Below are 27,274 nucleotides of genomic sequence, written 5' to 3' on the forward strand. Positions count from 1 at the left end.
TTAGGACCTGCTTCTGAAGTCCTTCTTCTACCTGGAGACAGCACCCCTGGGAACACAACAGACACAGACAGGCAGTACAGTGGCTTCCATGAATATTTTGCCTCAGAGCTTGGATCCAGTCTGTAGACATGTACCCTGCTAAGTGACACCAGAGCCCCGAGGCAGGCTCATGATGAAGAGGAAGATTGGAGGTCTGCAACCCAGGCACGCTCCACAGGTGAAAGAGAAGGCAGTCTGTGGAAGGCAGAGGATAGGAAGATTGCCACATCTCACTGTGGTTATGATACAGTGAACGCACAGAAATAGCAAGTTCTGGGAGGTCATGTAGAGATCGAGTATAGTGGAGTTCCTTGTGAATGGCAGGGCTGCTGCTTCCCTGCACAGCCAGAACTGTTCTCCATGGCGCCACTCACTTGTTCAGTAACTGTGTTAGCAAGGGCCTGCTAATCCCGCCGCTCTGCCGGTGTGAGGAATTCATGGCTGAGCTAGCTAGCCCTGTCAAGGCTTTGATCCCATCAAGAAAGCCAGTGCATATATTTTATTCCAACTGGGCACAGAACGTGAGTGGTATTCTAGGAAAAGAACTAGAAAGAACTGTAGATTTTTAGAAGAAGGGGTTATGGAAAGATTTATTGAATAGTTGCCATTTGACTCATATCTAAGGGGAGACATGGAGAAGCATGGAAGCCCAGCTCTCTGGAGGAAAAGCAGCAATGCCGCTGTTACTGTTAGCTTTCAGGTGGTCAGAAGAGTCCATTTGTTGGCTTTCCTCATTGATGTTGGGGTCAATGGACACACACAGACACATCTTTTCCCATTATCAGCGCTGTTATCCCTACCCCCCCCCCCCCACACACACCTTGTTCACACGGGAGGGCTGACAGCGAGTGCTGTGATTGCTTCATGTGTTCCACATGTCTGGCTTTTGTTGCACTGTACCAGAGTGCAGGGAGTGTTTCTTTTTGGCTGATTAATGTTCAATTCGAGGTCTATTATGAACCTCCAGGCTTTAATTACCACACCATTACCCAGTCGATTCCTTGCCATCTTATATTTATGGCCTTTATTACGCCTTGGTATGTGCAACTGCCTAATTCCATGCTAAATGCATTTTTACCTCATTAACTGGGTTTTATTCCATTTTTCTCATTTGTCTAGATTGTTATTTATCTCAGTTCCCTGTGTGTATTTGCTGCGTTTGCTTTTTCACCAGTCTGACCTCTCATGAATTCACTCTGCACTGGGAACACCTTGCCCTGGCTGTTAGCTACACTTACTCTTACCTTGGCTGTTTCTCACTTTTTTGAGTTTCAGTCTGGACATTATAGGCTTTATCCATAGACTTTCAGCCCTATACGGTTGCCTGTAAATTTTAAATAGCAAATTGAGACTCAGGTAGGTTTTGTTTTTGTCTTTGTCTTTAGGACTATACTGCTAAAAATATTGTTATATTATAATGCCTTACATGTTCTTCTAATAGTCCCTATTCCCAGCAGTGTCTCAAAAGTTAATTGTTTATTTTCCTGGCTTGCATATTTTCTTGGATTCTAGTCTAACCCAATGCCATGGAATCTCATGGGCAGCAGGCAGAGCCTCTGTTAAGCCAGGCTGCCAGCAGATCTGGCACACACTGAAGTTTATGAACGACTGTTCTAAAGACATCTTACAGGAAATTGACGAGAACCATCTAAGTCAGAGACAGCGTTTGTCCCACCCATCCTAGTTTTGCTGTAGTGAACAGTGTGCACAGCAGCCGCGTGTTGTATACTCTCATCTTTTGAGACCACTTTGCCCTTGAGTCATAAGCCTGTTTCGGAAACACAGATGTTAACCACCCAGAAAAAGAGCTCCTGTGGTTGCTAGAGCATCTCTTTGCAGGTGTCCCCATCTGTGAAGTGGGGTGATGTCGTACTTCAGTTCCGTAGCCTGTGAGTGAAAGGAGGTAACCAGGCAAAGCTCTTGGAGCAAGGTCTGGGAGAGCAGCTCTGGGGTGGATACTTATCTTTTGTTGCTGTCTTGCCTGAATTCTCAAGGCTATTTTTTTTTTTTCTGTTAGGTGTCTTTTCTCTGGAGCCTCACTCCCTCACCTGCAGATCTGGTGGCCATGTGACTCCAGCAGGCTATCAGCCCAGGTTCTGACTTCCTGTGGTGCGCTGGCCTGCATGAATACCTTCTATAATTACAGAACTCTTATTTTTCCCGCTTCAAACTCTCCTTTTAGGACTTTGGAATGTTTGTTTAATCCCATGAACTTGCTTAAGATTCATGATCACAGTTAACCTTTTGTACAGTCTCAATGAGGTGACCCTGTGTTCTTCTGAGTCTTTGACTTTCTGAGGACCAATCATTATTTCACTGAGGGTAAGAAGAAAAGAATTCTTGCCTGGCTGCCAACCCTTTTCTAGAGGGGACAAGTTGCTTCCTCTCTGGCCTTGTAGGAATCTGGTGATGGAGGCATAATCTAACATTATCCACGGTGTCTGCTGATATTGTTATTATTGCAAAAACACCCTTGTGTTGGGGTATGTGAAAGTTAGGATTTTAATTTACTTCTTGGTTTATTATGGGATGACATAGGTGTTTCTGTATCTGGGCAGAAGATGGGATTACAGTGTGTATGTGTATTTGTGCATGTGTGTGTATGTGTGTATGTTTTCATGTCACTAACAGTTCTAAGAGTAAGTATTTCAGTGTGGCTTTATATAATTAATATTAGGATTTCAATGCCAGAAGCTGGGTGCCATGAGGGGACTTGTTCTGGTTCCTTTTTCATCTTTATGCTGCTCCACCTTGTATCTCTGGGTGGATTTTGGCAGAAATAGGGCATAAGACTTCCTTGCCTGCACTTGCTGTGTAAGTGGGTGAGAACTCAACCAGATCTCTAGACCGCTTATAGTAGAAGAACAAGAAGGCTTCCGGCTTGCTTTCATGTGTCCCCAGAGGCCTGTCACCAGGGAGGTAATCTTTTTAGAGTTCTGAGTTTAGTTTAGTTGCTGGTTAAAGTGTTGCACGAGATGCTGGCCAAGGACCACAGAGGGATATGAAGGTGGAGTGAAGTAGAGAGAGAACGAATCCTGACTCCATAAGGTAACTTCACAGGCACAGCATACCGGTAAGGTGGGTGTTGTAGAATAGATCTGTAGACCTTGGGGGTGCAGTGTCTTGTCCAAGCCCCTTTGGGTTAGTAGCAGCTCCATTGGCCTGGTCCTGTGTCAGATTCGGGTAGTACTGACAGTCCCTCCTCTTTGGAAACAGCAGAATCAGACCTTCCAAACTGTCCTCAGGGCCAGTGGGAACAGAACCCTGCCTTCTCACACCTTCAGTTAGAGTTAAAATAACAGAAAGAAGATTGAGAGTAGGAGGGGAAAAAAAAAAACCAGTGGTGATTAAGGAAGGACACTAATAGCCAAAGGGATAACTCCAGGGCTGGCCTCAAGAACCCTGAACCTATTGTACTTAGCAGTGGTTAGAGCCTGGGGGGCATGGGTGGTGAAAGCAAGTGTGTGAGAGGCTGAACACTGAGTGCTGATCAGCAAAGGGATTCTGGAAACAAAGGCATGTGTGAGCAGTCCTGTCCGTCAGAATTGTGAGGCTGCCTGGTAGTGAGCATACAGCCCCTTTCTTTAGTCAGGACCAAGTCAAATGGACCCCCATCTGCAACAGGTTGGAAAAATCAGGTGTTCCCAGCATGCCATGGGGTTGTGGAGTGTGTGGAAACCTGTTGGGATGCCACAGCAGCTTAGTGAGACGTGTCTATTTTAGGGGGACTGCAGTTCCTGGAGCTGTTTTACTGAGATACAGAGACAGAGAGACAGACAGACAGACAGACACACACACACACACACACACACACACACACACACACACACACACACAAAACTTCTCTTAGTCTAATGAGCTAAATCCACTGCCTTTCATGCCAGGTGTGTGAATTCAGTGTATATTCTTATGGGGCTGGGAGAGATACTTCCGTTAGCCTAATTGAGCTAAGTCCACTTTTCATTCCAGGTGTGTGAAGCCAGTGTATGGGGCTGAGAGATTTGATAATGGAAGATTAAAAAGAAAAAAAAATGTTGCTGTTTGAGATAGTGTCTAACTGTGTAGCCCACACAGGCTTTGAACTCAAAATACCCCTGCCTAAGGCTTCTGAGTGCTGGGATCACAGGCAGCTTGTATTACCACACCCAGTTAGCACTTTTAAAAACTGAACTCCATGCTGAACAGAGGCTAGCTATGATCTGAGAACTCACGTCTTGCTGTCATCCCGACAGTCTTGAGAGGATATTATAAGTTAACACATTCATTAGTCCTGTGGACATGTTGGGGACCAGTTGATAGACAACAGGAAAGACAGTCTGTAAACTACAAAATATTATATATTGTATAAAGTTCATTTAATATTAAACAGGTATCCAGTGTTCTTATTTGTAAAACATACAGACAATTGTAACTTTTTTTTGGTATGTGACATATTCTGAGATAGTCCATAACTGTGATTTTTAAGCTTTCACTTTTTGGAAGCTAACCCCACTCTTGCAGAGGGCCTGAGTTCAGTTCCCAGCATCCACTTAGGTGCCTCACGGCTTCCTACAACTCCACTTCTGGGGAATCTAGTGCCCTCTTCTGGCCTTCTTGAGCATTGCACTCATGTTCACTTAATGCACCCCCTCCCACATAATGAAAACTAAAGTAAGTAAAACATTTAGACTTTAATTTTGGTTTCTGTCTGTGCTGTCTAGTTTTAAGTCAACTTGACAGAAACTAGAGTTGTCTGAGAAAAAAGAGCTTCAACTGAAGGAGTGTCTCCCTAACACTCCAGTGTAGATTTATTTGGTTTTATCTGTTTTTCTGAAAAGCGTTTCTCTGTGCAGCTCTGGCTGGAGCTCCTCTGTAAACCAGGCTAGCCTTGAATTTAGAGATTTTCCAACCTCTGTCTTCCAAGTGCTGGGATCAAAGGCATGTGCCGCCATACCTAACTGATATGTCCTTAGTGATTAACATGAGAAGGCCTAGCCTGCTGTGGAGAGTTCCACACCAGGGCTGATGGGCTTTGGTGCTATAAGAAGCAAGCCACAAGAAACAAGCGAGTGAAGAGCTCCCCTCCATGGCCTGTGCATCCGCTCCCACTTCCAAGTTCCTGTCCTGACTGCATTGGATAATGAGGGACGAATAAACAAAATAAACCCTTTCGTCCCCATGGTGTTTCATCACAGCAGTAGAAAGCCTAACTAAGACACAGTCCCAGAGTATAATTTAACAGTAAAGGAGAAAATAAAGATGAAAAAGTGTGCACTGATATTTCCAAATGGAGCTTTCTAACTGACTCAGGCAGATGCGGCTTATTTCAAAATATTGAAGCTGGGTCTAGTTATAGAAGTGTGTTTAAAAAATGAAAGCTACTTCCCCGTAGGTTCTCTCACTGTGCTAAAACCTCATTAGTAATAATTGTGATAATAATTTCTAAATTATTCTGGTAAAATTTCCTACCTTAACACTCGAACAAGGAACTTTAAAGACTCTGCCTGCCTTGACTACAAGAATCGGGAATGAAGGTTTGTTTTTCCTGGGGCAGGTAAATATGAGAACATAGATGATGCATTGAAGAAAAAGAAGGGCTTCTCCGAGTGATTTACATATTGATTACTTAGATTACTGCTTAATTTAGTGCCTACTAATAAACCGTGCCTTGGAAATGTTTCCTGAGCGTTTATTGGCTGCAGTAATTCTACCCTGTGTATGCGGATCACGTCCTCATTAAATATTGATGCACTCATGAAATGTTAATAGGATGTTAATGTGAAATACAAGGTAATGTGCTCGCTGGGAGCCTGGAGCTGGACGTGAGCTACCTGTCTCTGCCTTTGCCTTCTGTCTGCTCGGCTTGCTGTTTTCTTCAGTTTGTTTCCTCATTATCAGGAGATTCACATTGCTCCCTGATCTGTTCTCTCAGTTACAATTTTTTTTAAAAAAAAGAAACAAGATTTTCTGATTGATGGGAGTGCAGCCGTTCTCTCCTCCTGCTTTTCAATCCTGGAATCCCTGCTTTGAACCAAAAGAGGTCTGTCAAAAGAAGTGGGGAGTTAGGCATGAGTTCTGAGGAGACAGTTGACAGCATACCCTGGCCAGGGAGCTAGGCATCAAGGACTCAGGAGATGACCGTGCCTGGAAGGACCCCGCCATGAGGGTCCACGTCATTGTGCTCTTGGCAGTGGTCTTGTGTGCAGAGATAAGTCAGCCTTGGTCTCCCTCCTTTCAGATTGCCCTGATCACTTTCATCCTCTTGCCTGTGCCTCTCCTGTCATCTGCGTTTCCATGGCCACTCTGCTCCAGCCTGGTCTGTTTGGGTTCTGTGCTCCAGATGCCTCCCTACAGACCCAGGCCCCTCACTTAGTAGGCCAGACTTGGTGTTCCTGACACCTACTTACCTCAAGGGATGTGACCATGATACTTCTACTTGGGATCTTCTCCTGCTCATAGACCTAGGCCCTGTCTCTCAACAGCCAGGGAAGCATTCTTGACCTGCTGACACAGACCCCCAGGCTTCGTCTCTTCACGGCATGTGTGGTGGGTAGGAACTGCATGTTAGCTTTTCACCTTTCTTCTTATCAGAATGCATTCATAGTGAAGTCATGTCCTCTTTCCACCTTGTTCCCTATTCAATGATGTCCAGCCATCTTGCCATCTTCCTGGGAGTGCATGGGTGCTCGATTAATACTGGTGGCAAAATGAATAAAGTCCTTATCTCTGACACCAAAGAGTTCGTGGTCTAGAGTGGTGCCTTCATCTGCTTTGTGCTATCATAACAAAATGTCTGAGCATGAGTAGCTCCAAAGGAAAGAGATTCAATTTGGTTGACAGTTCTGGAACTAAAAGGCCAAGGCCCCATGTATGGTGATGGTTGTTTTGCTGGCAAAAGTCCTGAGGTGTGCAGGACATATAACCTGGCAATAGCCAAGAAGCACTCGTGCATACACACATACACACACACACACACACACACACACACACCTATACTCCCTCTAGTGTATTTTTATATGCCCATTCTTCCTACCTCCTTTATAAAACTATCAGTATTCAGTCATGGATATTGCCCTGATGACCTGATCTGGACCAGATCACTCACCATAGGCCCCTCCCCTAAACACCTGTCCTAATCCCTCACAGTGGAGATTCAATTTCAGCACAACCTGGCTGGGGGAAAGGGCACACACTAAGACCATCTCCAAACTATAATAAAGAAGAACCTGAAACACATACTGCACAGCATCCTTGTAGATTCTCCTGGGAGGCCAGCATCTAGAGAGGAATGGCAGATGAGGGGATAGGAGTCTGGCCTTACACAGGAAGAGTTTCAACCATAGCTTCAGATATGTATAATGTGGTTCTCTCTCTCTCTCTCTCTCTCTCTCTCTCTCTCTCTCTCTCTCTGTGTGTGTGTGTGTGTGTGTGTGTGTGAAGTAAGCAGCCTCCTCAAGTATTATTGCTTTGTTGACATCTGACTTTGGATTTTATTTACTTTGGAGAGCTGGTGTGTTCTGTTTTTGTTCTATCTGTGTGAAAAATGGTTCCCTTAGGTTTAAGTCGTGAGATCATTTTGAGCTAGCTATAGGAGACAGGAGAATTTCTTATGAAAAGCAGATTTTCAGAAGATGGACTGAGAGGCCGAGCTTTGACTCCAGGGAAGTATCCTCTACATGAAGAATAGGAGACCTGGGACTCACAAATGCTCCCTCTATTTTACTTTCTCTGTCACTAGCATCTGTATAATTCTTTAGCTCTTACCCATGGATGCTGTCAGCATGGGGAGGCCAGCTTTCCCCGTTACATTAGTTTCTATTCTTGTCACTGTGACTTGCCTACTGTCTGACAGAAAGAACTGAAGGAAACATAGCTTTTTATTTTGACTTATGGCTGCACAAGTGTCAGGCCATCATGGGGTCAGAGACATATCAAAGCAATGTAGGTAATATCATAGCGGGCAAGAAGAGGAGAAAAGAGAATACAGGAAGCATCCAGGGACAGATATAGCCCACATTTATACTCCCAGTTCATTTCACCACCTTTAAAAAATACTGTTCTCTTTTGGTTCTATCAAGAAATCTGCCCACTGATTAGACAAGCCTTGTGATGTGATAGATAGTTTTTTTCTGTCCTGCCAGTCAGATCCCAAGGATGACATTTTTGTTTTATGGTTGAGCAGGTAAAAGCAGGTAAAAACTTAACTTTTTGGGTTTGCTTGAACTTTATAATAAAACCTACACTCATGCCATATGAATAAATAGCATGTAATAATAAGTCATGAAGAATCTGTAGCCAACAAGATTTATTATATCTTACCCAGTTTGAGACCTGGTCCCATGCAGAGGGATCAGCATGTATGCCACCCTTCTTGTAGGCATTTATTTATTTATTTATTTATTTATTTATTTTTGGCTTTTCTCCTCATGTCTATAGCCAAGATCCTCAGAGTTCTCCCCTAATTAAATCTGATCTCTATTAAATTTGGAGGAATACATAGCTTGTCATCTCTTGTGGAAACAAAAGCACAACCTCTCCCCCAATGCAACACATCTCCTGACTTTCATTTAGAAGCTAAGACATCTCTGAAGTATATAAGCTGGCTTCATTCAACAGTCCCTTCAATAATCCAATGTCTCTCAGCAGCTGCCATTCGCTCATCAGCATTCAAGAAATTCAAAGTCACCAATGCACCATATAGGATCCAGATGCCCTATGTATTTTCCACCCTATGTGCTTATCTTTTTTTTTTTAATACTTTACACTTTCTTTAAAGACTTTATTTATTTATCGATTGGTTGGTTCATTGGTTTTTTGAGACAGGGTTTCTTTGTAACTTTGGAGCCTGTCCTGGAACTACTTAGCTCCTGTAGACTTGGTTGGCCTCAAACTCACAGAGATCTGGCTGTCTCTGCCTGCCGAGTGCTGCGATTAAAGGTGTGAGCCACCACTGCCAGGCTAAGATTTTATTCTTTTTAAACTGTTTGGTTTTTCTATGACTTGCTATCCCCATTTTTTGCTATGTCTATTTAGAAATTCTTTTGGTATGCACTGCTTTACTCTGTACCTGCAGCCTTCTCTGAGCATGTGAGCCAAGCTTTAAGCCACCCCATGACTCTACACATGGCACTGGCTGGCTTAAGCCCTCGGGCATCAGCTGGACACCTTATCTCTGTAGCACCATAGCCTACCCAAGAGACTGTGGGACTAGTAAGCCATGTCTGACTCTGTGTTTGTGTGTTTGAAACTTTTATTCAAAAGGCTTTGTTAGGGCCTGTGTGGACACATGTCCCCCACATTTGACTCCAGTAATTGTTTCTGGAAATGCCTTTATGACACCAGAGTTGTGTGTCCCTGAGCTCAGATAGTTTATAATCCAATCAAGTTGACAAGAAAAATAAACCATTCATTTAACTGGGGAAGTCTCAGGGAAGTACTGTGCTTGATCCTCTTCACATGTTCCCCAGACATGCTTCAGTGAGACCATGCAAAAATATGGATTTTTTAACAGGAAATAAGCCATGAAAATGTTGACAGTGAAGTTGTACAAGCTTGCTGTTCCTTAGAAAGAGAAATGGCATAAGAGACAAGAATGATGCCTGTCACTTAAGTATTAAATCTGTACTGTTTTGTCTTGAAAAACCTTCACAGGCACCTCTTGGCAAATGAAAACGAACGAGCCAAGCAAAACCTCTTCCTGAAGGTCAGAGGGCTGTAGGAGGCTTGAGAAATAGCAAAGTCTTAGGTTCTATGTTCTCCGTGTTCTATTTAGTCCTGGCCTCAACATTCATTGGTTGATGACCCCATAGGTCGGGGTGATTCTCCTTACGTCCTTATTGGAGTAAGCCAAAGGTCTTGATGTGCTTGGTCACAGAATCTTCTCTGACCTTCTCTGACCACTTTCCTCTTCTCCACACAGATTGTGCTTGAGAACAGCAGCCGGGAGGACAAGCACGAGTGTCCCTTTGGCCGCAGCAGTATAGAACTGACCAAGATGCTGTGCGAGATCCTGAAAGTGGGCGAGCTGCGTAAGTAAGGGCGCATGTGCCCCTGGGTGCAAATGTCGGCAGGCACCAAGCTTCCACTACCCATGAGATGACTTTCCAGAGTGCCAACCTTCACATGCCATTACCATAGCTCCATTCTCTGGCTCAGGCTTCCTGTGTGTGTATTTCTAAATGTCTGCTCTGTATAGAAACATTCAACGCTACAGGAAGAGAGGACTCGGTGGGTATTGTGTCAGAGGTTCCAATATTATAAAAATTAGTACATGTCCCACGTGCCTCACTTTCGGTTAGGTAAAACATCTGTTGTGAATTTTTTCCTTGCATTCTATTTCTTAGGCTTCTTGAGACCATTTCCTTTGCTTTCTTTTGAAACAAATTTTTTTCTATAAAGAAAAATTGAATACTATAATGAAATTCTCTTGCTATCAGTGTTTCAGTTGTGGGGAATATTTACTCTAAAAAGAAAGACTTATTGAAGAAAATGGGTGTCTGACAATGAAAAGTTGGCTAGAAATACGCTTTGGGCTCTTTTTCTTACATGACTAACTTTCTAAGAGGACATCCAAGAAGAGAGATAATAATATCCTTGCCTGTTGGCTCATTGGTGTACTCTAGCTTTAACATGAAGGCAGATATGACTTAATCTCCTTCCATTGTCCTTGCCTATGCCAAGTCTCCTTGAGCAGCCAGTTCTCACTTCTCCCATCCACAGAACTGGAACACACGGATGAATCCTTCCTCTCAGGCTTAATAACACTAGTACTAGAGAAGACTGCTTATATCAGAAAAATATTGGAGGTGGTATGTGATTCTATTGTGAAAAGCATAGATATGTGACCACCAGCTTTGAGAGCTTAAGATAATGGTGTAGAGTAATGAATGGGAAGGGGCCTGTGATTAAATTGAAAAGGGGGTTATGTTTTATTTACATTTGAGAGCAAGATATAGATAATGTTGAAAAAATTTAGGAATTAATTAAGAAAAAAACTAAAAAGTTAAGTTATTGGACCGTTGGCTGCCAGTTAGGTAAAGAAGTCAACGTTGGCATAGAGCTGCCAATGAAGGTCATTGCTTATGAGGCTACAATACTGAGGAATTGCATTGGGATGGGGACAGTCTACCCAGGGCAGTCTGTTAATTTGTGCTCTTCACTGAGTGTTTAGGTTGCAGCCCTTAGGGATCCCTGATAAAAGGTGTCTGCCTCTTCCCTAATTGAGACTCTTGTCTTTGATATCCCTTACTGTTTGTTCATCTTAAGAATGTAAGCCCTAATCAAACAACCCCCTTGGAATCTCTCCATCTGATAACGATCTAGTATTTATCTCAGTTTCATGGAGAGGACTGTTTAAAGTCACTTACTAATAAGGCCCTCTGAATCTTTCCAGAGGCACCAGGCTTTCTGTGTTCAAGTTACTCAATTACATTGCCTCTTTTACCCACCCTTTCCATCTTCCTAATACCATATGTTGAGAAACAGGGGGAGTACCCTTGTGCTGTGATGTTCCCTGCACCGCTTTCTGCTTTGCTCTGATGTCATTAGTCTGCCAGAAAAGTGGACTGGTGGCAGGGAAAGAGATGTTAGCAATGCAGAGGAGCTGTGTTCTGTATCAGGTAATGACTCACCAGGGTCATTGTGCTGCTCTAGCCGTTCATAGTCCCCAGAATAGAGCTCCTAGAATGGCAGCGTTTGGGGTGAAGACTTAAGTACTGTCTTTGTTTTGTAACTGCAATACAGAAATGTTAGTGTGACGAGCCCGTGAGAGGCATAATACTCAACCTGGAGGGACTAGCTTGGGAGGCATGGTCAGATTCTGGAGTGGGTTGTGGATATGGCTAATATGGGCCTGGCCTGACCTGGAAGCCTGGCCTTTTCGTCAGTGGGGCCATCCTGGTAAGGGAGAGGAACCAAGATGGCAATAGTCTGAGGTCGCAGCCATCTACCGAATTTCTGTTTGGTGCCTGTGCATGAGATTGAGTTGGAGGATGTCAGAGGTTTTAGCCTCTGGCAGTGTAAATTTGATCTTGCCATTACAGTCAGGATAATGAAGGGACCGCAGTCCTGTGAACTGAGATAACAGGGTATAGAGATGAAGGCAAATAGCTCATGGACTCGGCACAGTGGTGCAGCTGCTCATCTTCTGTCTCTTAGCTTCTGATGAGGAAAAGTCCTTGGCATTCTACAGGTCACCCTGCAGGTCCTCGAGCTGCCTCTGCACGGAGGCTGGACTTGAGTGACAGAGTGGTGATATGGCCCCTTCACCAAACATAAGGATACTTGTATCCATTTGCTCAGTAAAAATCTACTGGACATTTGTAATGTGTTGCATACTGCAGCTATGGTTGAAGCAGATAGGGCCTCTCTCCCCCAGGAACTTCCAGAATTTTCTTAAACTTCAGAAAGTGAAAAGATGAGCTGGGACTGATATAACTCATCCTGTGATTTTAAATTTATTATGTTTTTAAAATAACGCCTATTTGTGATACAGAACAATTTCTCCAATATTTTGATCGCTTCGAGTTTAACTTTCCAATTTGACCTCCTGCTAGCCATCATCTTGCAAGGGCCATTCTGGGCATCTTTCAAGGATCACAGAGTGTTTTCACTTCTGTGAAGTGAGACATGCCCAACTAAGTTGTTTTCTGCTCATAAAATATGAAAGGATGGCTGTACTCTGATTGAGTGCTCGACATCAAATGATAAAACACCCCATGGAAAGAGGAAAATTGCTTTTTTAAAATGGATTGCCTTTTGCCCAGTGCCATATTAAATAAGTTACTAATATGAAAAACAGATTTGAATGCACCCTTATGTTGAAGGAGATACCTATTTTTCTTCTAAGGCAAATTAGTTTCACATGCAAATTCATTTCCTCTTGGTTTGTTTGCTCCCCCCTCCCCCCTCTTACGCCTAAGTTCACAGTTCTAAGAACTCAGATTTGTGTGAATAACTGACCTAGAAAACCATGGTCAGTTTAACTATGTTAACCAATTCTGAAACCAAAAGAAGTGTCTGATTAAAAATCTAATGAGTGGGGGCAAAAGGATGCTCATAAATAGACAGAGTTAATTTTCTGAAATTATTTATCCTTATTTTTAATTTTAGGTCTCTTGAAGAAATCTAGTTTGAAAGTGCCAATTATAATTTTGTATCTAATGCAAACACCTTAAATTACAGATACCAAACGTATGTGAACATTTTCTCTTTAGGTAGCTTAAATATACACATGCCCTGTTCTGCCTCCTAGTTATTGGGATATCAAGTGACAAATATTATCTCTGATAGTATGGCTTAAAAAACATCTATTTCTGTTCTCAGAAACAGTTTATCTAGGTTATTTAACTGATGTCTGGAACACCCAAGATCAATAATGTCTATGTTTATTAATGAAGGAGGCCCTGCTCTGATGACATAGTGTATGGAGTCGCTCACTAAATTTTGACTGAGGATACCCAGGGGACTTTGCAGAAAGAAGTAGGAAAAGAGACTGGTGGCATTTGGAGATCTGAAGGAACCAGCTTGGAACACAGCTCAGCTACTTGTTGGGTGTCTCAGCATGCTTCTCCACTATTTTCAGCTTTTGGTCCCTTATCTATAAAATAATACCTGTTATACAGTTCATGGAGCTTAAATGAACTAATGAACATGGCTGTAGTTGAAACACCAGTAGGGTTCTTTTTCTTTCTTTCTAAGTGTCCCAGTCTTGCTTTCCGTGAGGAAAGGGAAGGTTAAGTGAGAGGGGGCTGAAGTTTCCACTTTAGAGGGAGCTGAGCAGTGACCTTGTTTCTTCACTCTACACATGACTCACATTAGCTACAATCAGCCTCCATCACAGAATCTCAATCTGTGAACCATCTAACTAGGGGTTTAAACTATTTGGAAAACAAATTCCGTCCATACTGAACATGCACAAACATTTACCCTTCTTGTTGTATTAGACAACAATGACAGTCTGTGCAGCATTTATATTGTGTTAATTATCATAGTCCATTTAGAAATCGTTTCAAGGTTATGCACAGTTATGTATAGGTCATATCTCAGCCCCCCACCATTTTATGGAAGGTTCTGGAGCATCCTTGGACTTGTGCTTCTCCCCAGTGGACAGCAAAGAACATTGTTGAGACTCCTTTGAAAGGAAGACATATTTCCCTCAGTTTCCATTTTTAAAATCACAAAGAGTTTTTACAAAGCTGGATATGATCACATATACCCAGAGTCAGGGTGTGTAATCGGCAATCCCAGTGTAAAGAATCAAACAGACAGGGAAGGAGGAGTAAGCTTTCAAAATAGGAATTAAGTGTTTATTTGCTTGGGGTTTGTGAAGGAGGCGGGAAGGGGGTGGTGCCTCTTCTTACAGGAGGAAGAATATAGGCAAATCCATATAACTGCTGTAGCACTGAGTTCTTGGGAAGATATTAGCTCCCAAGTAGAGAAAAACAGAGATAGCTGTGCAGTTTTGTTGTTATAACCTTTGTCCTCGAATAAATGAATGAAGGAAACTTAATTTCTGCTACAAGTAGAATAATTGCTTACCTATTGGACTTGTAACACCATGCCTATAGCTTCATCCTCTAGCTCTGGGGCACCTCTCTCATGGTAGGATCTTATTAGTCACCATAACGTTAATTTAGAACATTTTCTGTGTCCTCAAGATGCCCACAGGCTGACTCGAGTGTCCTTCACAGGAATAATGAATAATGAAGTGAAAATCCTTTTCCCTCTGTAGTGTTTCGTTGACATCAGACCAACACCTCTAGAGAAGCAGTATTTTCAATGAACCCTCAGAATTTCTACCTATGGTTTCTCCTTGCTGGGGTTTTCAACAGGGTTTTCAATATGTGCCAGGCCCCAGTCAAACCTATTTGTCTATATTCTTGGAGTTCTACCACACTTAGTTCTTATGATGCCCACAGTCGCAAGCTCATATGCCTCTCTAGCACACCTTCCCCACCCGTGTTCATTTGTAAAAAAGAAAATACTGCTTCCGAGAGATGTTAGTCTGATGTTGATGAAACACTACAGAAGGGAAAGGATTATCGCTATCATTAATTCATGTGAAGGACATTCGAGTTAGCCTGTGGGCATCTTGAGGATATAGAAAATGTATGAATGTAGTTCTGTATAGTTAAGAGGAAGGTTTAAGGGAACAAGCAAATGGAGGAGATACCAGCTGCGGAAGGAAGTGTGAAATCCTAAGTATTTGTCATTGGGAGAGGTTTGGACCTGACCATACAGGCCATGGGAACCAATAGAAAGACTTCGATACACAAAATGCTATAGTATTAGTCCTTAACATGACATTCTAGGATTTCATTGTTTACTGAGTGTGAGGAGGACTTCTAAGAATGCTAATGTATAGGTTTGGGAAAGGTGTGAAGCTGACATCCAGCAAACCTCACCCTGATCATGCAGCTATGGGGATGATTTCAGCTGCAGCCAATAGAGTTCCAGATGATTGAATGAGGGCAGAGTCAACCAGGCCCCACGGTGATTAACCTCGCAGTGGTACCCTTGGGAGTCCCACTTCTTTCCATTTGTGTTCTGCTGGCCGCCGAAGAGTAGCTTCTGTTACACGGTGGCTGGCTGTTTTCCTAAGGGAAGTGTCTCTGTGTACGCGCATGTTTCTAGAAGTCTTCCTACAAACTACTTTGTATGTATCAATGGCTGATATCTTGGCCTCTTCCTGCCCAACCTAGATGTTGGAACAGGAATGGGGCTGGCCCAGGTCAGACCAGTCATTGCTGCTAATGAGACTGGAAAGGCATCAAACCTCCCCTTTGTGTGCCGCTACCAGATGCTCACCATAGCTAAGAGCATCGAGTTCTGTTCTGATGCAGAAATAATGACTTGGAACCCTTTCTGTCCTTATATTTGAAAGGATTTTTCTGCATTTTTTTTTCACTGATGCAGAAAACTACAACAAAGTATGGTCAGATTACTGCCCTCTTTCCTCTTTATTGGGAATTGGGCAGATGCACTAAGGATTTTTGGGGGGGGGGCATGGCAATAGTAAAGGTTGCAGAAAAATGGAAATTGAGGTTTGATTATAATGCATTTCTTCTCCATCACCAAGATACAAGGACTGGGGCTCCGCTACATTATGCTCATGTTAAGAAATAGATATTCTCATTTCCTCAAAATGCTACTGTATATCAATCCAAAATGTGTTTTGAAGGACAAAATGAATGCATTGTTGATGAAAGACTCCATCATTCCCTCAGCTTTGCTATCTTCACCTCTTTAACCACTTACAGTCAGATCAAATAATGACCTTCTGTTTAGAAAAATTAACGAGGAAGAAACTTACAACACACCATGAAAATAATGATCATGCCCAGACTTTGTATTTCAGGGTGATATTTATTATAACGCAGCTGCGGTGTTGAGTGGAGCACCTTGCTCCATTTATCACCAAGACACCTCTACTTTAGCAAGTAAAAATAACACCCTGAGCACGTGGACAGACTCTCTGGCACGCAGCAGCAATTAGAACAGACATTTAACTCTGGGACATTGGTGTTTGCGGACGTGGAGAGCTACAATCCATCACTTTCATTCTTGGTCACAACATTCTAGTTGGAGAAAGGACAAGAAAATTAGGTTTTGGCAATTAAATCTATTAAGGACTCCCCCCCCCCCCCCGCTTCCTAATACTAGCTTGTGCTCTTAACCCTTAGAAAGCTGAAAACTCTCAGATCTTGAGTCTGCCTAGACCTTTTATATTGTATTTGACTTTTTTTTTTTTTTTTTTTTTTTGCTGCTTCAAAAGGCTTTATTTTTACTTGGTCCAAAACTTGAGAGGGGCTCCAAGGCGTTACAAAGCTGCCTAGTGGCTTCTTGAGAGGTTAGGGTGAAGGTCCTGAGGCGGGCTGGTGCAGAGCAGAGGTGGGAACCCCTCGGAAGGAGAGGCCTCCTAGTCATGCTTGAGAGTGAGCCGCTCAAAGTGGTACTCGCCCAGAGATGCCTGGGGCCCAGTAGCCAACCTGCGGAGGTTGGTCAGGTGGTTGCCCATCTTCTCTTATGCCATTTTCAACCTTCAAAATGGCAAGAAAAAACAAAGTAAATATTTTCATTCAAATTTGGCTTGAGAAAATTGTATGTAGTTTGGTCCATGGGAAAAAAAATATCAAAGTGATTGAGATGTTTTTCACAATTATTGTCCAAGCCATGACAGGATTTATAATGATGTCATTAAAATCTGACATTCACAGTTCACATCCCTTAGTAGGCATGGTTGACATGTAGATTTCTGTCAAGGTGGTTAATGCTGTCTCACTCATTACCCCCCCCCCCCCATCAGAGACATGAGATCATCATCACCGCCCCCTAGGCACAATCCTTTGATAAGACTGTAGCAGGAAGGTCTCTGTTGATTGTGAAGAACCCATGTGCAGGGGATGGTCTGCATCTGGTTGTACATGGACTAGGAGACTCTGAGCTGTGTGTGACAGCAGGGCTAGCTCTTCTGCATATTCTAAGTTTCATAAATGTTCACCTCTGTGGTTTGTCCATGTTGGTGAAGGCAATATCATAGGTTTCTGAAGTTACGATAAAAAAGTTTATCCTCATAAGACTTGATTGTGAGGAGAAATTGAAACTTGGTAATTTAAAAGAACATTACATCCAGCATATCTCCATTATAAATAAAGTGCTTTATTTTGTTCTCGGCTTTTTATTAACACATTTTATGCTATCTGTGAAATGATGTGTGAACAGCAAACATCAGGGTCTGTTCCTCTTGCATGCTTGAGTGGGTTTCAGATTGGGATGTGAACTTGTAGGTTTGCCCAGGCTTGTAGGGAGGAGAGATACATGCCTATTGAAAATGCCTAGCCTCCCACTGCCTGCTCCTTCTGCTTTATAGAAACCCTTGTCTAGATGCATCTCAGCATCAGGCGTGCACGAATCTCCTGGTCCTCTCCTCGGTCTGCCTCAATACGGGTAGCATTTTATCTTTGTCTCCTTTGGTCCATGTCTGACTTCTTGTTAACACTTGTTTTTGTTTGCTTCATCTTTGTGGTCAATTTCCCTTGAACATTGAACTTTCAAAAATTTAAGATTTTTTTAAACTGACACACATCAATAGATAAAAATACACTGTAAATGCTCGTGATTTGTCTTTGCAAAGTGCATGTTATAGAAGCCTTTGATTTACCTCTAGTGGACATTGGATTTGACTGTGAATTTCATTTCTAAGGACATTGTGTTTTGTGTATCTAGTTTTATAAAACAGAGCAGTGCACCATCTCACGAGAATAAGCTCCATAGAAATCCAAACACTAATTTTATTTAACGTTAAATCAATACTTTTTGACATTTAATACCAGGCATGAAGGATGTTGGAATAGGACAACTCTGTGTGTGTATGTTCTCTCTCTCTCTGTGTCTCTTTCTCTGTCTCTGTCTCTCTTTCTCTCTCTTTCTGTGTGTGTTGCGTGTTTAAGCCCAAAGACAACCTCAGGTATTATTCCTTGGGGAACCATCTTCCTTTTTTTTATTTTATGTATATGAATATTTGCCTCCATATATGCATACACACCATGTGTGTTCCTGTGGAAGATAGTAAAGAGGGTCCGATCTCCTAGAATTAGTGTTATGGATGAGTTTTGAGCTACTGTGTTGCTACTAGGGACCCTAACCTGTGTCCTCTATGAGTGCAGCCGGTGTTCTTACAGGCTGAGTCATCTCTTGCCCTGTTTTGCTTTTTAGATCAGGCCCCTCACCAGCTTGGCATGCACCAAGAAAACAGGGCTGGCTGCTCAGTGAGTCCCAGGACTATGCCCATCCCTGCCTCCCCAAGGCTATTATTATTATTATTGTTGTTGTTGTTATTATTTTATGTGGGTTCTGAGCATGCTAATCAGGCTCCTGTTTGCAAGGCAAGCACTTTAGCAACTGAGCCATCTCCATAGCTCCAGGATCATCCTCTTATCATAAAAAAAAAAAGCTGCTGCAAGCCAACAAATTAGCATTATATTTAAAACTGTAAAAAGTTTTAGGAGGCAAAGCGGGATGCAGTAAGATGCTTTACCTCGGTCAGGAGAACACAACAGAGGTAGACTTCATCCATAGGAACAGTGTTTTAAATTATGTATAACAAGGCTTTCTATCTAGAACTCCCTGCAGAACCTAAGGAGAAGCTGTTAGAACTGAACTCAGTTAGAGAGCAGGTGCCGGAGAAATAAACTTAGTGGCTTTTCTGTATGCAACTGATGCTTAAGGTCACTATAAAGTAGAAGAAAGGATTTTAGTGAAGGTGGCAATGAAAATAATCCCAGTGGAAAGTACCTTAGAAGAGTAAAGGAACTATAAGGTTATACTAAAAAAATAAGTAAGCAGATACTTTATTCCTCATAGGAAAATATTAATATGTGAAAAGTGCAGAAGTTGTCCCAAATCAGTGTGCTGGCTCACATCTCTCCTGCAGTAAGTAGCACAGGGAATTAGTGTGGAAATGTCACAGACGGATTGAAGGGTTCATTAGAAAGAAAAAGGCCAGAATCAGTAATGAAAACTTGATAAAGCATACCAATAAAATAGTTCAATAAAAGATACTGCGTTAAGCACCACTCCTCCAAGCCTGGGAGCTCTAGTCTAAGCTATTACACCAGAATACCTGAAACCAGGTAACGTATATGGAACAGATGCACTTATCCTTCCAGTTCTAGCCTTTGTGAAGTTCAAAATCAAGGGATCACATCTGGCACAGGCTTCCCAGAGACTCCCTGGATTAGAAAGTAGAAGAGGCAGGAGGGCTGCATGGGACAGGTGGGCTGTGTGAAGGGGTGGAGCTCTGCCTTTCCCAGGAACCTAAGGTAACTACTGACTCCCGGTAATGGTAAGAGTCAGAACTGGCCTCTGAAAGGTCTCAGCTCCAGAAAGTATTGCATTGTGGACTCAGTTTCCAACAGGTCAGCTTTGGAGACACAGACAGACAATAGACCTTTTACCCAGACTCACAAAATATAATTTTAGTTGTTTGTTTGCTACAATTAGCACTTGTGTTTCTCTCTCTCTCTCTCTCTCTCTCTCTCTCTCTCTCTCTCTCTCTCACACACACACACACACACACACACACAGAGACACACACACACACAGACACACACACACACACACCTGGTGTTTCGACTATGAAAAATATGTTTCTTATGGGCAGCACAAAAGAAGTTTTCAAAATACATGAAGAAAAAGTAAAACAAGCAAACAAACCACTCACAGGCTTGGAATGCAGACACATGACCCTGGGTTCAGTATGTAGACCCTCCACAAAAGGAAACAAACTGACAAACACCTTCACATTAGACTTGGTTCTGGCCTCTTATCTGTGAGGAATGAACCAACCTAGCGAGTCCAGAAACCTTGTGGAGAAAAGGAGGAAGGGAGGCAGTGATGACTGCTACCTAAGAGGCATCTCTGTGCCCTGCTGCAACTTGTGCGACCAGCAGAGGCTGGAGAGAGGCTTCCTGACTCTAGATCAGGGGTGCCTCTCACGGTCCTTCTTTTGACCAATGTACACCACCTTCACTTCTGGTCTGCCCTCGCTCTGTGGGTGTGGCTTATCTGAAGTCAGTGGTTACACACATGGGCAGATATGATCTATTTGTGGCTTCTTATGAGAGGAAAAACATAAAATAAAGAAACACATAAAATTAATAGATTTCAGTCCTCAAAGAAGGCTGGTTGCCTGCATATTGTCAACATGTTCCATCTACAAAATTAATCAGTATTATAGTTACTCCAAAAAGGGGTATTGTCAAATCCTCCGTGATTCAAATCCCTAAGCATGGAGCCCCAGGATCTTTGTTTGCTTGCTTCTTCTAGAACAGCAGGCACCATTCCAGAAATTATTGTATGGTCATATAGACCAGACCATGACCGCCAAGTCCAAGTTGTAAAAGTTACATTAAAATGGAAGGGAATAAGGGGAAAAAATGAGCAAAGTTTAAGCATAAAGCTGAGAGGATCAAACAGATTTAAAAAAAACAACAACAACAATAACCAAAACTACAGAAATAGCCTAAAATGATGACAGATACTAATACATAAAGTTTTTCAAACTAAAAAAAGGCAGATCACAACAGAAAAAAAACGTGCTCACAGTGAAAGTCTTTGACATTCCTGGATTTCTTTTGCCACAGGCCCACAGGGAGTCCCCAAGGCTTGGCCCATTACAGCTGAGAGAGCACTAGAAGGCCTTTTATTCCCTACCCATAGCCTGCAGCCTCAGGGCATAGAGATCTGCCTTGTGGTGAGGTAGATTAAAAAATTAACTTTTTAAAAGATTGCTATCTATCTATGGGATGTTTGTATCCCAAATCTGGGCCACAACATTACCTGGGTCCCACCCAGGGCTTATTTGTCCATGCTTGGAGGGAAGCATGAGGGTTAAGAATTGACAAATAGAAAAGAGAGATACAAAAGAAAAGACAAGGACACAGGATAGAGTTGGGAGGGCAACCCAGGGAATCCACCCACATTTATTTCTCATAGGTTTTATATACCCCAGTCCAAAGAAGAGGGGAAGACATAAGGAAGGCTGGAGAGGTGGCTCAGAGGTTAAGAGCATTGCCTGCTCTTCCAAAGGTCCTGAGTTCAATTCCCAGCAACCACATGGTGGCTCACAACCATCTGTAATGGAGCCTGGTGCCCTCTTCTGGTCTGCAGGCATACACACAAAACATTGCATACATAATAAATAAATAAATAAATAAATAAATAAATATTTTTTTTAAAAAAAAGACATAAGGAACAGAATAATCACCTTCTCAATACCCAAAGCATCAAGGAACCATACCCTGAGCCAAACCTCCTGTCAATAACCTTGAAAGAGCAAGAATAGGCCTGAATTCTCTGACCTTAGGTGGAGCTGGACCAAATCCACGTTCGCGGGCTCCCACATCTCTGTAAGGTCGAGAATTCCCTGAATTTATCTGTGTGAAACTTTAAACATTTACAAATGAGAAACCAGAGACATGGAAAGGTGAGGCAGACAAGGTTAAGCAGGTGGGGACAGACAGACCTTAGTTGCTGTTGGCTCTGTGTCCCTTGCTATTAACTGTGTGCAGTGGTAACAGCCAGTTTCCTGTTCTTCGTTGTCCTGTGCACCTTACCAACTGTAAACGCCTTGAGGGCTTGAGTCCCTGTGAGTTCATTTCCCACCCTCACCCCAGTGGTTCAGGCAGACAGTTTGCATTCAGTAAGCAGTAGCTGCTGTTAGCTTTATGATCGATTACAAACTCACATCACTATTTTCCCCCCTGAACTTTCCATCTTACGGTAGAAGGTACTGAATGCTTTTTTATTCCAACCGATCTGGCAGGGAGGTACATAGAGCAACTCTTCAGCCCTCTCCCCCAGAGTAATCTGGTGAGGGACCATAGGTTCACATGCGAATTAAAAAGTGTCAGCACTACCGTGTGGTCCCCAAAGAGGAAACATGATCTATTATTAATCTTGTATTTCAGAATGTACATCAGTGTGACTTCCCAATCTGTTATGTCCCAACTCTCTCTAGGCTGTCCTGAGCTTGTTCCCCGTCCTCTTTAGAGAAAACATCTCAGATTTTAGCACCAAGATTTCTCTCTGATTACAGGCAGAACCCGAGGAAAGTTTTGGAGGGATTAAAGAAAATCAAAATTTCTCCATAGATACCCTCACCTCTAAGAAGCTGCATGAGCAGCAGTCTAGAAGCAGAGAGTCTTTGCAAGGGCGGCTACAAGCCAAGGAAAGTCGAGTTTTTCCATCTCGTCACTCGTGGGTCAGCACAGCCACAGGTCTGTCTCCTTGAGTGGACTTGCTTCTGCTTCCCGAAGAGGAATTCTGACCTGTGTGGGAGATAAAGCAGTGCAGGACGGAGTTCAGCAAGCGCTCCAGCCTGCCATGGCTTCCCTTAATTTGGGTTTCCTAGGGTTTGGGCCACAGGAACAGATTGCAGCTGTGGCCTGAGCATCTTTAGAAGTGTGAATCATATTTTTCCTTCTGAAGAAGCTATTTTGAGCTTTATAATTGCATATCCCCATGTTGTTGTTTTTTTTTTTTTTTCATAGTGTGAGTAAGAAGAATGACTTGCATCTTTTTTAAAATGGAAGTCTGGTTTCTTTGCTCTTCTGTCTTATGTAACCTGGTCTGTTGATTCCTGACTTTGACTGTGTGTCAGATCTACTTGGGGAACTGCTGGAGAACTCGAAGTTCAGCATAGAACTCCAGAGGGTGTCATGCTAAACACTCTCTCCAGACGATGGACAGGACTGGGGCCCATTGATTTTATACCTGCTTTCCTGTGCTGATTTAGATTGTGCTTAAATGTGCATTTCCGTAGGGCACATGGCTCTCGAAAGGCACTGGAAGACCAGGATTCTATTTATAGCCCACTACTGACTAGCTCTGGCCAGGTCTCAGTGTGGTCCTCATGATCCTCTCTCATCAAGCCCTGCAAGTGCCCAGGTGACTCCCAGCTTCAAAGCAGCTGTGAAATGGAGCCTTATTTTTAGTTTAACTAATATGGTGATCCTAACTCCTAAATTAGTAATGCTAGGAATTTTCCACTGTCTGTTCTTTGATGGTGGGTGTATTGGCTACGTTTGTATTGTGACAAAAACTTCTGAGGGAACAGCTTAAAGCAGGTTCCAGAGATTCAGTTCCTGGCCACAAGGTGCCGTGCACTGCTGCAAAGTATTACCATGGTGGGAACACATGACAAGGGAGGTTTTTATCTCTGGACAGGAAACGGAAAGAAAGAAGGGCCCAGGGCAGGATACACCCTTCTAAGACACCAGGGACCTGCTGTCTCCAACCAGAACTCCTTTACTATCTAGAATCTCTTGAAACAGAAACATGAGCTGGAGATTAAGTGTTCAGCACACAAGCCTGTGGGATGTCTTGTATTTAAACTGTAATGGAGTGGTGATTTAATTTATTTATTTGTTGGTTGGTTGGTTGGTTGTTAGCAGAGTTGAAGATTAGATCCAGAACAGCATGCACACTGGGCATGCGCTCTACCAGTGTGCCACATCCCCACCAGTACCACCATCTGTTCTAAAGAATGTTTCTTGCCTATATTGGCTACCAAACTCTTCACAAGAGAATAAAAGAAGTGCTTTGATAAGAAGGAATATGGGCTTAGATTAAGAGACCTAGCAGAGTGGGTCAAAGGACTTCTTCCCAGGCAGGTCTCATTCCCTCACTATTTGGGGAGAGAACTAAGGAAATTGTGGCTTTCTCACTCTGAAAAATTTTCGGGTTTGAAATATTCAATATCACTTTTATGAAATATTTGTACCACAAGTGTTTAGGATTTAGGATATGTAACATATCTATAAATAGAAAATAAAGTATCGCAGAGGTGGGACCCAAGTGGAAATACGAAATTCATTCAGATTATACTTATGCCCTATATACATGGTCTGAATTTAATTTCATCTAATATTCTTATTAACTTTATTCATGAAAGTTTCACAGTGTGGACTTTTCCACTGTGACGTGATGTGGTTAATCAACAAGGTTTGCAAACTGAGCCTAGTGTTACACATTTCGGTTTCAACTTTGCTGCCAGTAAGAGTCATTTCCTCACAACGAAGGAATTTACAATTCCTACCCCTGTGCCCCCACACACTTTGTGTGTGTGTGTGTGTGTGTGCGCGCGCGCGCGCGCACGCGCGCGCGGGCGTGCGGGCGTGCGCCAGCGCGTGCACACACGTGCTGGAGATTGAACCCAGGGCCTTGCCCATGCTAAGTGTGTGCCACCCACTGAAGAACACCCCAGCCTGTTCCCTTCATTCCTTTCTACTGGGCTGGTTTTACCCAGGAATTTTCAAACCTTGGCATTTTGGACAGGACTGTGAGTTCTGGGCCAGCCTGAGCTGCCTATATGGACCCTCTCTAAAGCATAAAGGAACAGGAAAGATGGCGGAGAGAGGTGACAGGACAGAATAGAGATGAGGGCTGCCTCCTGTGCCCTGGACCTGGCGAGGAGCGTGTGCCTAGCAAGCTCTTTGCAGCTGTGCGCTAATTTGAACTGCTGGTGCTTCCGCACACATGGTCTGCTTTCTAATGAGTAGTTTTGCTGTATGTTCTGAAGTAGTATGGGTTTCTAAACAAGAGATGAGAAAAGTGAAACAATCCAGTCTTTACCACAGATACAATGGATGACTGTTTAAAGGGAAGTAGCCACATAGTAAAATAAACAGGTTGAAGTGGAAGAATATTACCATCAAGTGTTGTTTGGAATATTCTGTATGTGTTTGTATGCTCATAAAACAGATTATGCAGAGAATAAACAAGGAAATTTGACAGTGAAGAAGACCTGTGTCTCCACAGCTCACCCTTTCCCTTTCACCCTCCCTCCCTTCTTCCCTCTTTCCCTCCCTCCCTCCCTCCCTCCCTCCCTTCTCTCTCTCTCTCTCTCTCTCTCTCTTTTTATAGTGAAAAGCAGGAAAAGTAAAGAGATTTACTCAATGGGGCTTCATTGGGAAGAGGGATAAAGATTCCGAGACTCCCCAAATCTGTCTTCATGATCGCTGGAATGAGAGTGAAGTATAATAGGAAGTAAGAGATGTTCATAACTAAACAGGCAGGCAGGGTGTGGTCTGCCACCACTGGCTTGCTTCAAGGCTGTCCTGAAGGGTCTATCTCCAGGATGACATTGCTTCTCCTGTTGTCTCTGGGGTTTCAATCTCTTCTTCTTCCAGTAGGAGATTTCTGGGGAGAGTCTAGTTCCTTGGGCTCTGCTGTTTCAGTAGTCAGCTAGCCAAAGAGGTAGCACAGCCGACGCTTTAGCCAGCTCCGTTACATTTCTCCATTCTTTAACCCCTCAGACTTGTGTAATGTGCCGGTGTCTGAAACAAATAGAAACAAAATGTAATAATCAAGTTCAGAACACATTCAGATAGCATCAGGGCACTCTGCATGAGAACCATCTCTATGTAATTTCTTGTATTTCAGTTACTTTTGAAAGGAAGGGGTGACATAAATACATAGGCAGTTCTGGGTACAGAGGCAAGCACTGCCATGCCCAGCTAACTGAAATAGACACACATAGCTGCATCCTTACACATACCTTTAGTGATTTCCCCAGTGAAATGTCTGCAGTGTATCCTGAAACCAGACTGTATATATTCTCAGCATCTTTTTAAACTCCAGGCTAAAGTTGTACTCATTTCTGAAAAGTCTTAAAATGCAGGGAAGCAAAAGTAATAACCATCCTTTATTCTGCCATCAAGATAAAATCATGTGTTTTCAAACATTTTGATATTAAAATAGGATTAAGCTATACTATATTTATATTATATTCTTTATTTTTAATATATTATGCCTATGTTTCCACAACAACAGAGATACAATGATATCATTATTTCATGGCTGGATCCACTATAATTAATTTACTAGACTTTTTTTGGCAGATTATTTAGGGGTGTTTCCATTTTTAGTGAGAAATAGCACCCTGGTGAACATCCTTATCTTTTCATCTGGTTATTTACCGAGGACCGATTCACAGAACACAGGCGAGTGTTGAATGGCTTGATATTTTAAGGATCTTTTATGGTTTGACACAATTGATTGCCTGAAATGCAGCAGGATCCGTCCTCTGCTGAGCAGACACAGCTTTGATGCAGACTTAAACCGCTGTGGAGATTGTGGTTGGAGAAAGGTCTGGCTGGCTGGTGACACTGGAATGGTGACCATTTTTAGTAAGATGCTAAGAGACAGGTTAGTAACTAGTGAATAGCAACAGAGACTGGCAGCTGTGGACACGGTAGAGATCAGTATGAGCATCTAGCTGTAGCCGAGCTGTGACTTTGGTAGGTGCTAGATGCTTTTGCCTTGGTGAGACCTTTAATCTGTAAGACCTTATTAAGCTTTGTGTTTTTCTAACTGTGCTATTAAAAAATATATCTCTGCTGAGTTCATTATTGTATATGTGTTATTGTTGTTTTCCTTTTGACTTAAAATTAATTGCCACTAAAATATTGTAAGGGATCTCTTCAAAGATCACAGACCTTGCTTAGACAGGGCCTTAATGGTATAAGAATTACTCATGGCATACAAAGTGAAAGAGGAAAAACCAAACCGAATCTGTGACTGCTCATGATTCCTCACAGTTAAAGGGAGGACTCACCTTCTTCCCTTCTCATATGAGCAGTGGGCTAGAAGAGGAAAACTTGGCTCTTGCCATAAAGAAAAATCGTCTTTAGAAATTAAAACCTCAATAGTTTCTGCTGTCCCACAGTTTGCTGTTGCTGCCAATCCCTTTGTG

General features: G+C 42.7%; 1 protein-coding gene across 4 annotated transcripts in view; it reads left to right on the forward strand.

The window, feature by feature from the left end:
• Elmo1 (engulfment and cell motility 1) overlaps positions 1–27,274 on the forward strand; it is a 535,377-nt gene that overhangs the window by 283,150 nt on the left and 224,953 nt on the right. For all 4 annotated transcript variants that reach the window (XM_041645693.1, XM_041645696.1, XM_041645694.1 and 1 more), the window contains one exon: positions 9,938–10,046. In XM_041645693.1, the coding sequence (XP_041501627.1) occupies positions 9,938–10,046 (109 nt within the window). The remainder of the gene's footprint in view (positions 1–9,937; positions 10,047–27,274) is intronic.

The sequence above is a fragment of the Microtus oregoni genome, unplaced genomic scaffold (genome assembly GCF_018167655.1).
Source record: "Microtus oregoni isolate MIOR12 unplaced genomic scaffold, Mior012 000115F_ref0000277, whole genome shotgun sequence".
NCBI classification, from domain to species: Eukaryota; Metazoa; Chordata; class Mammalia; order Rodentia; family Cricetidae; genus Microtus; species Microtus oregoni.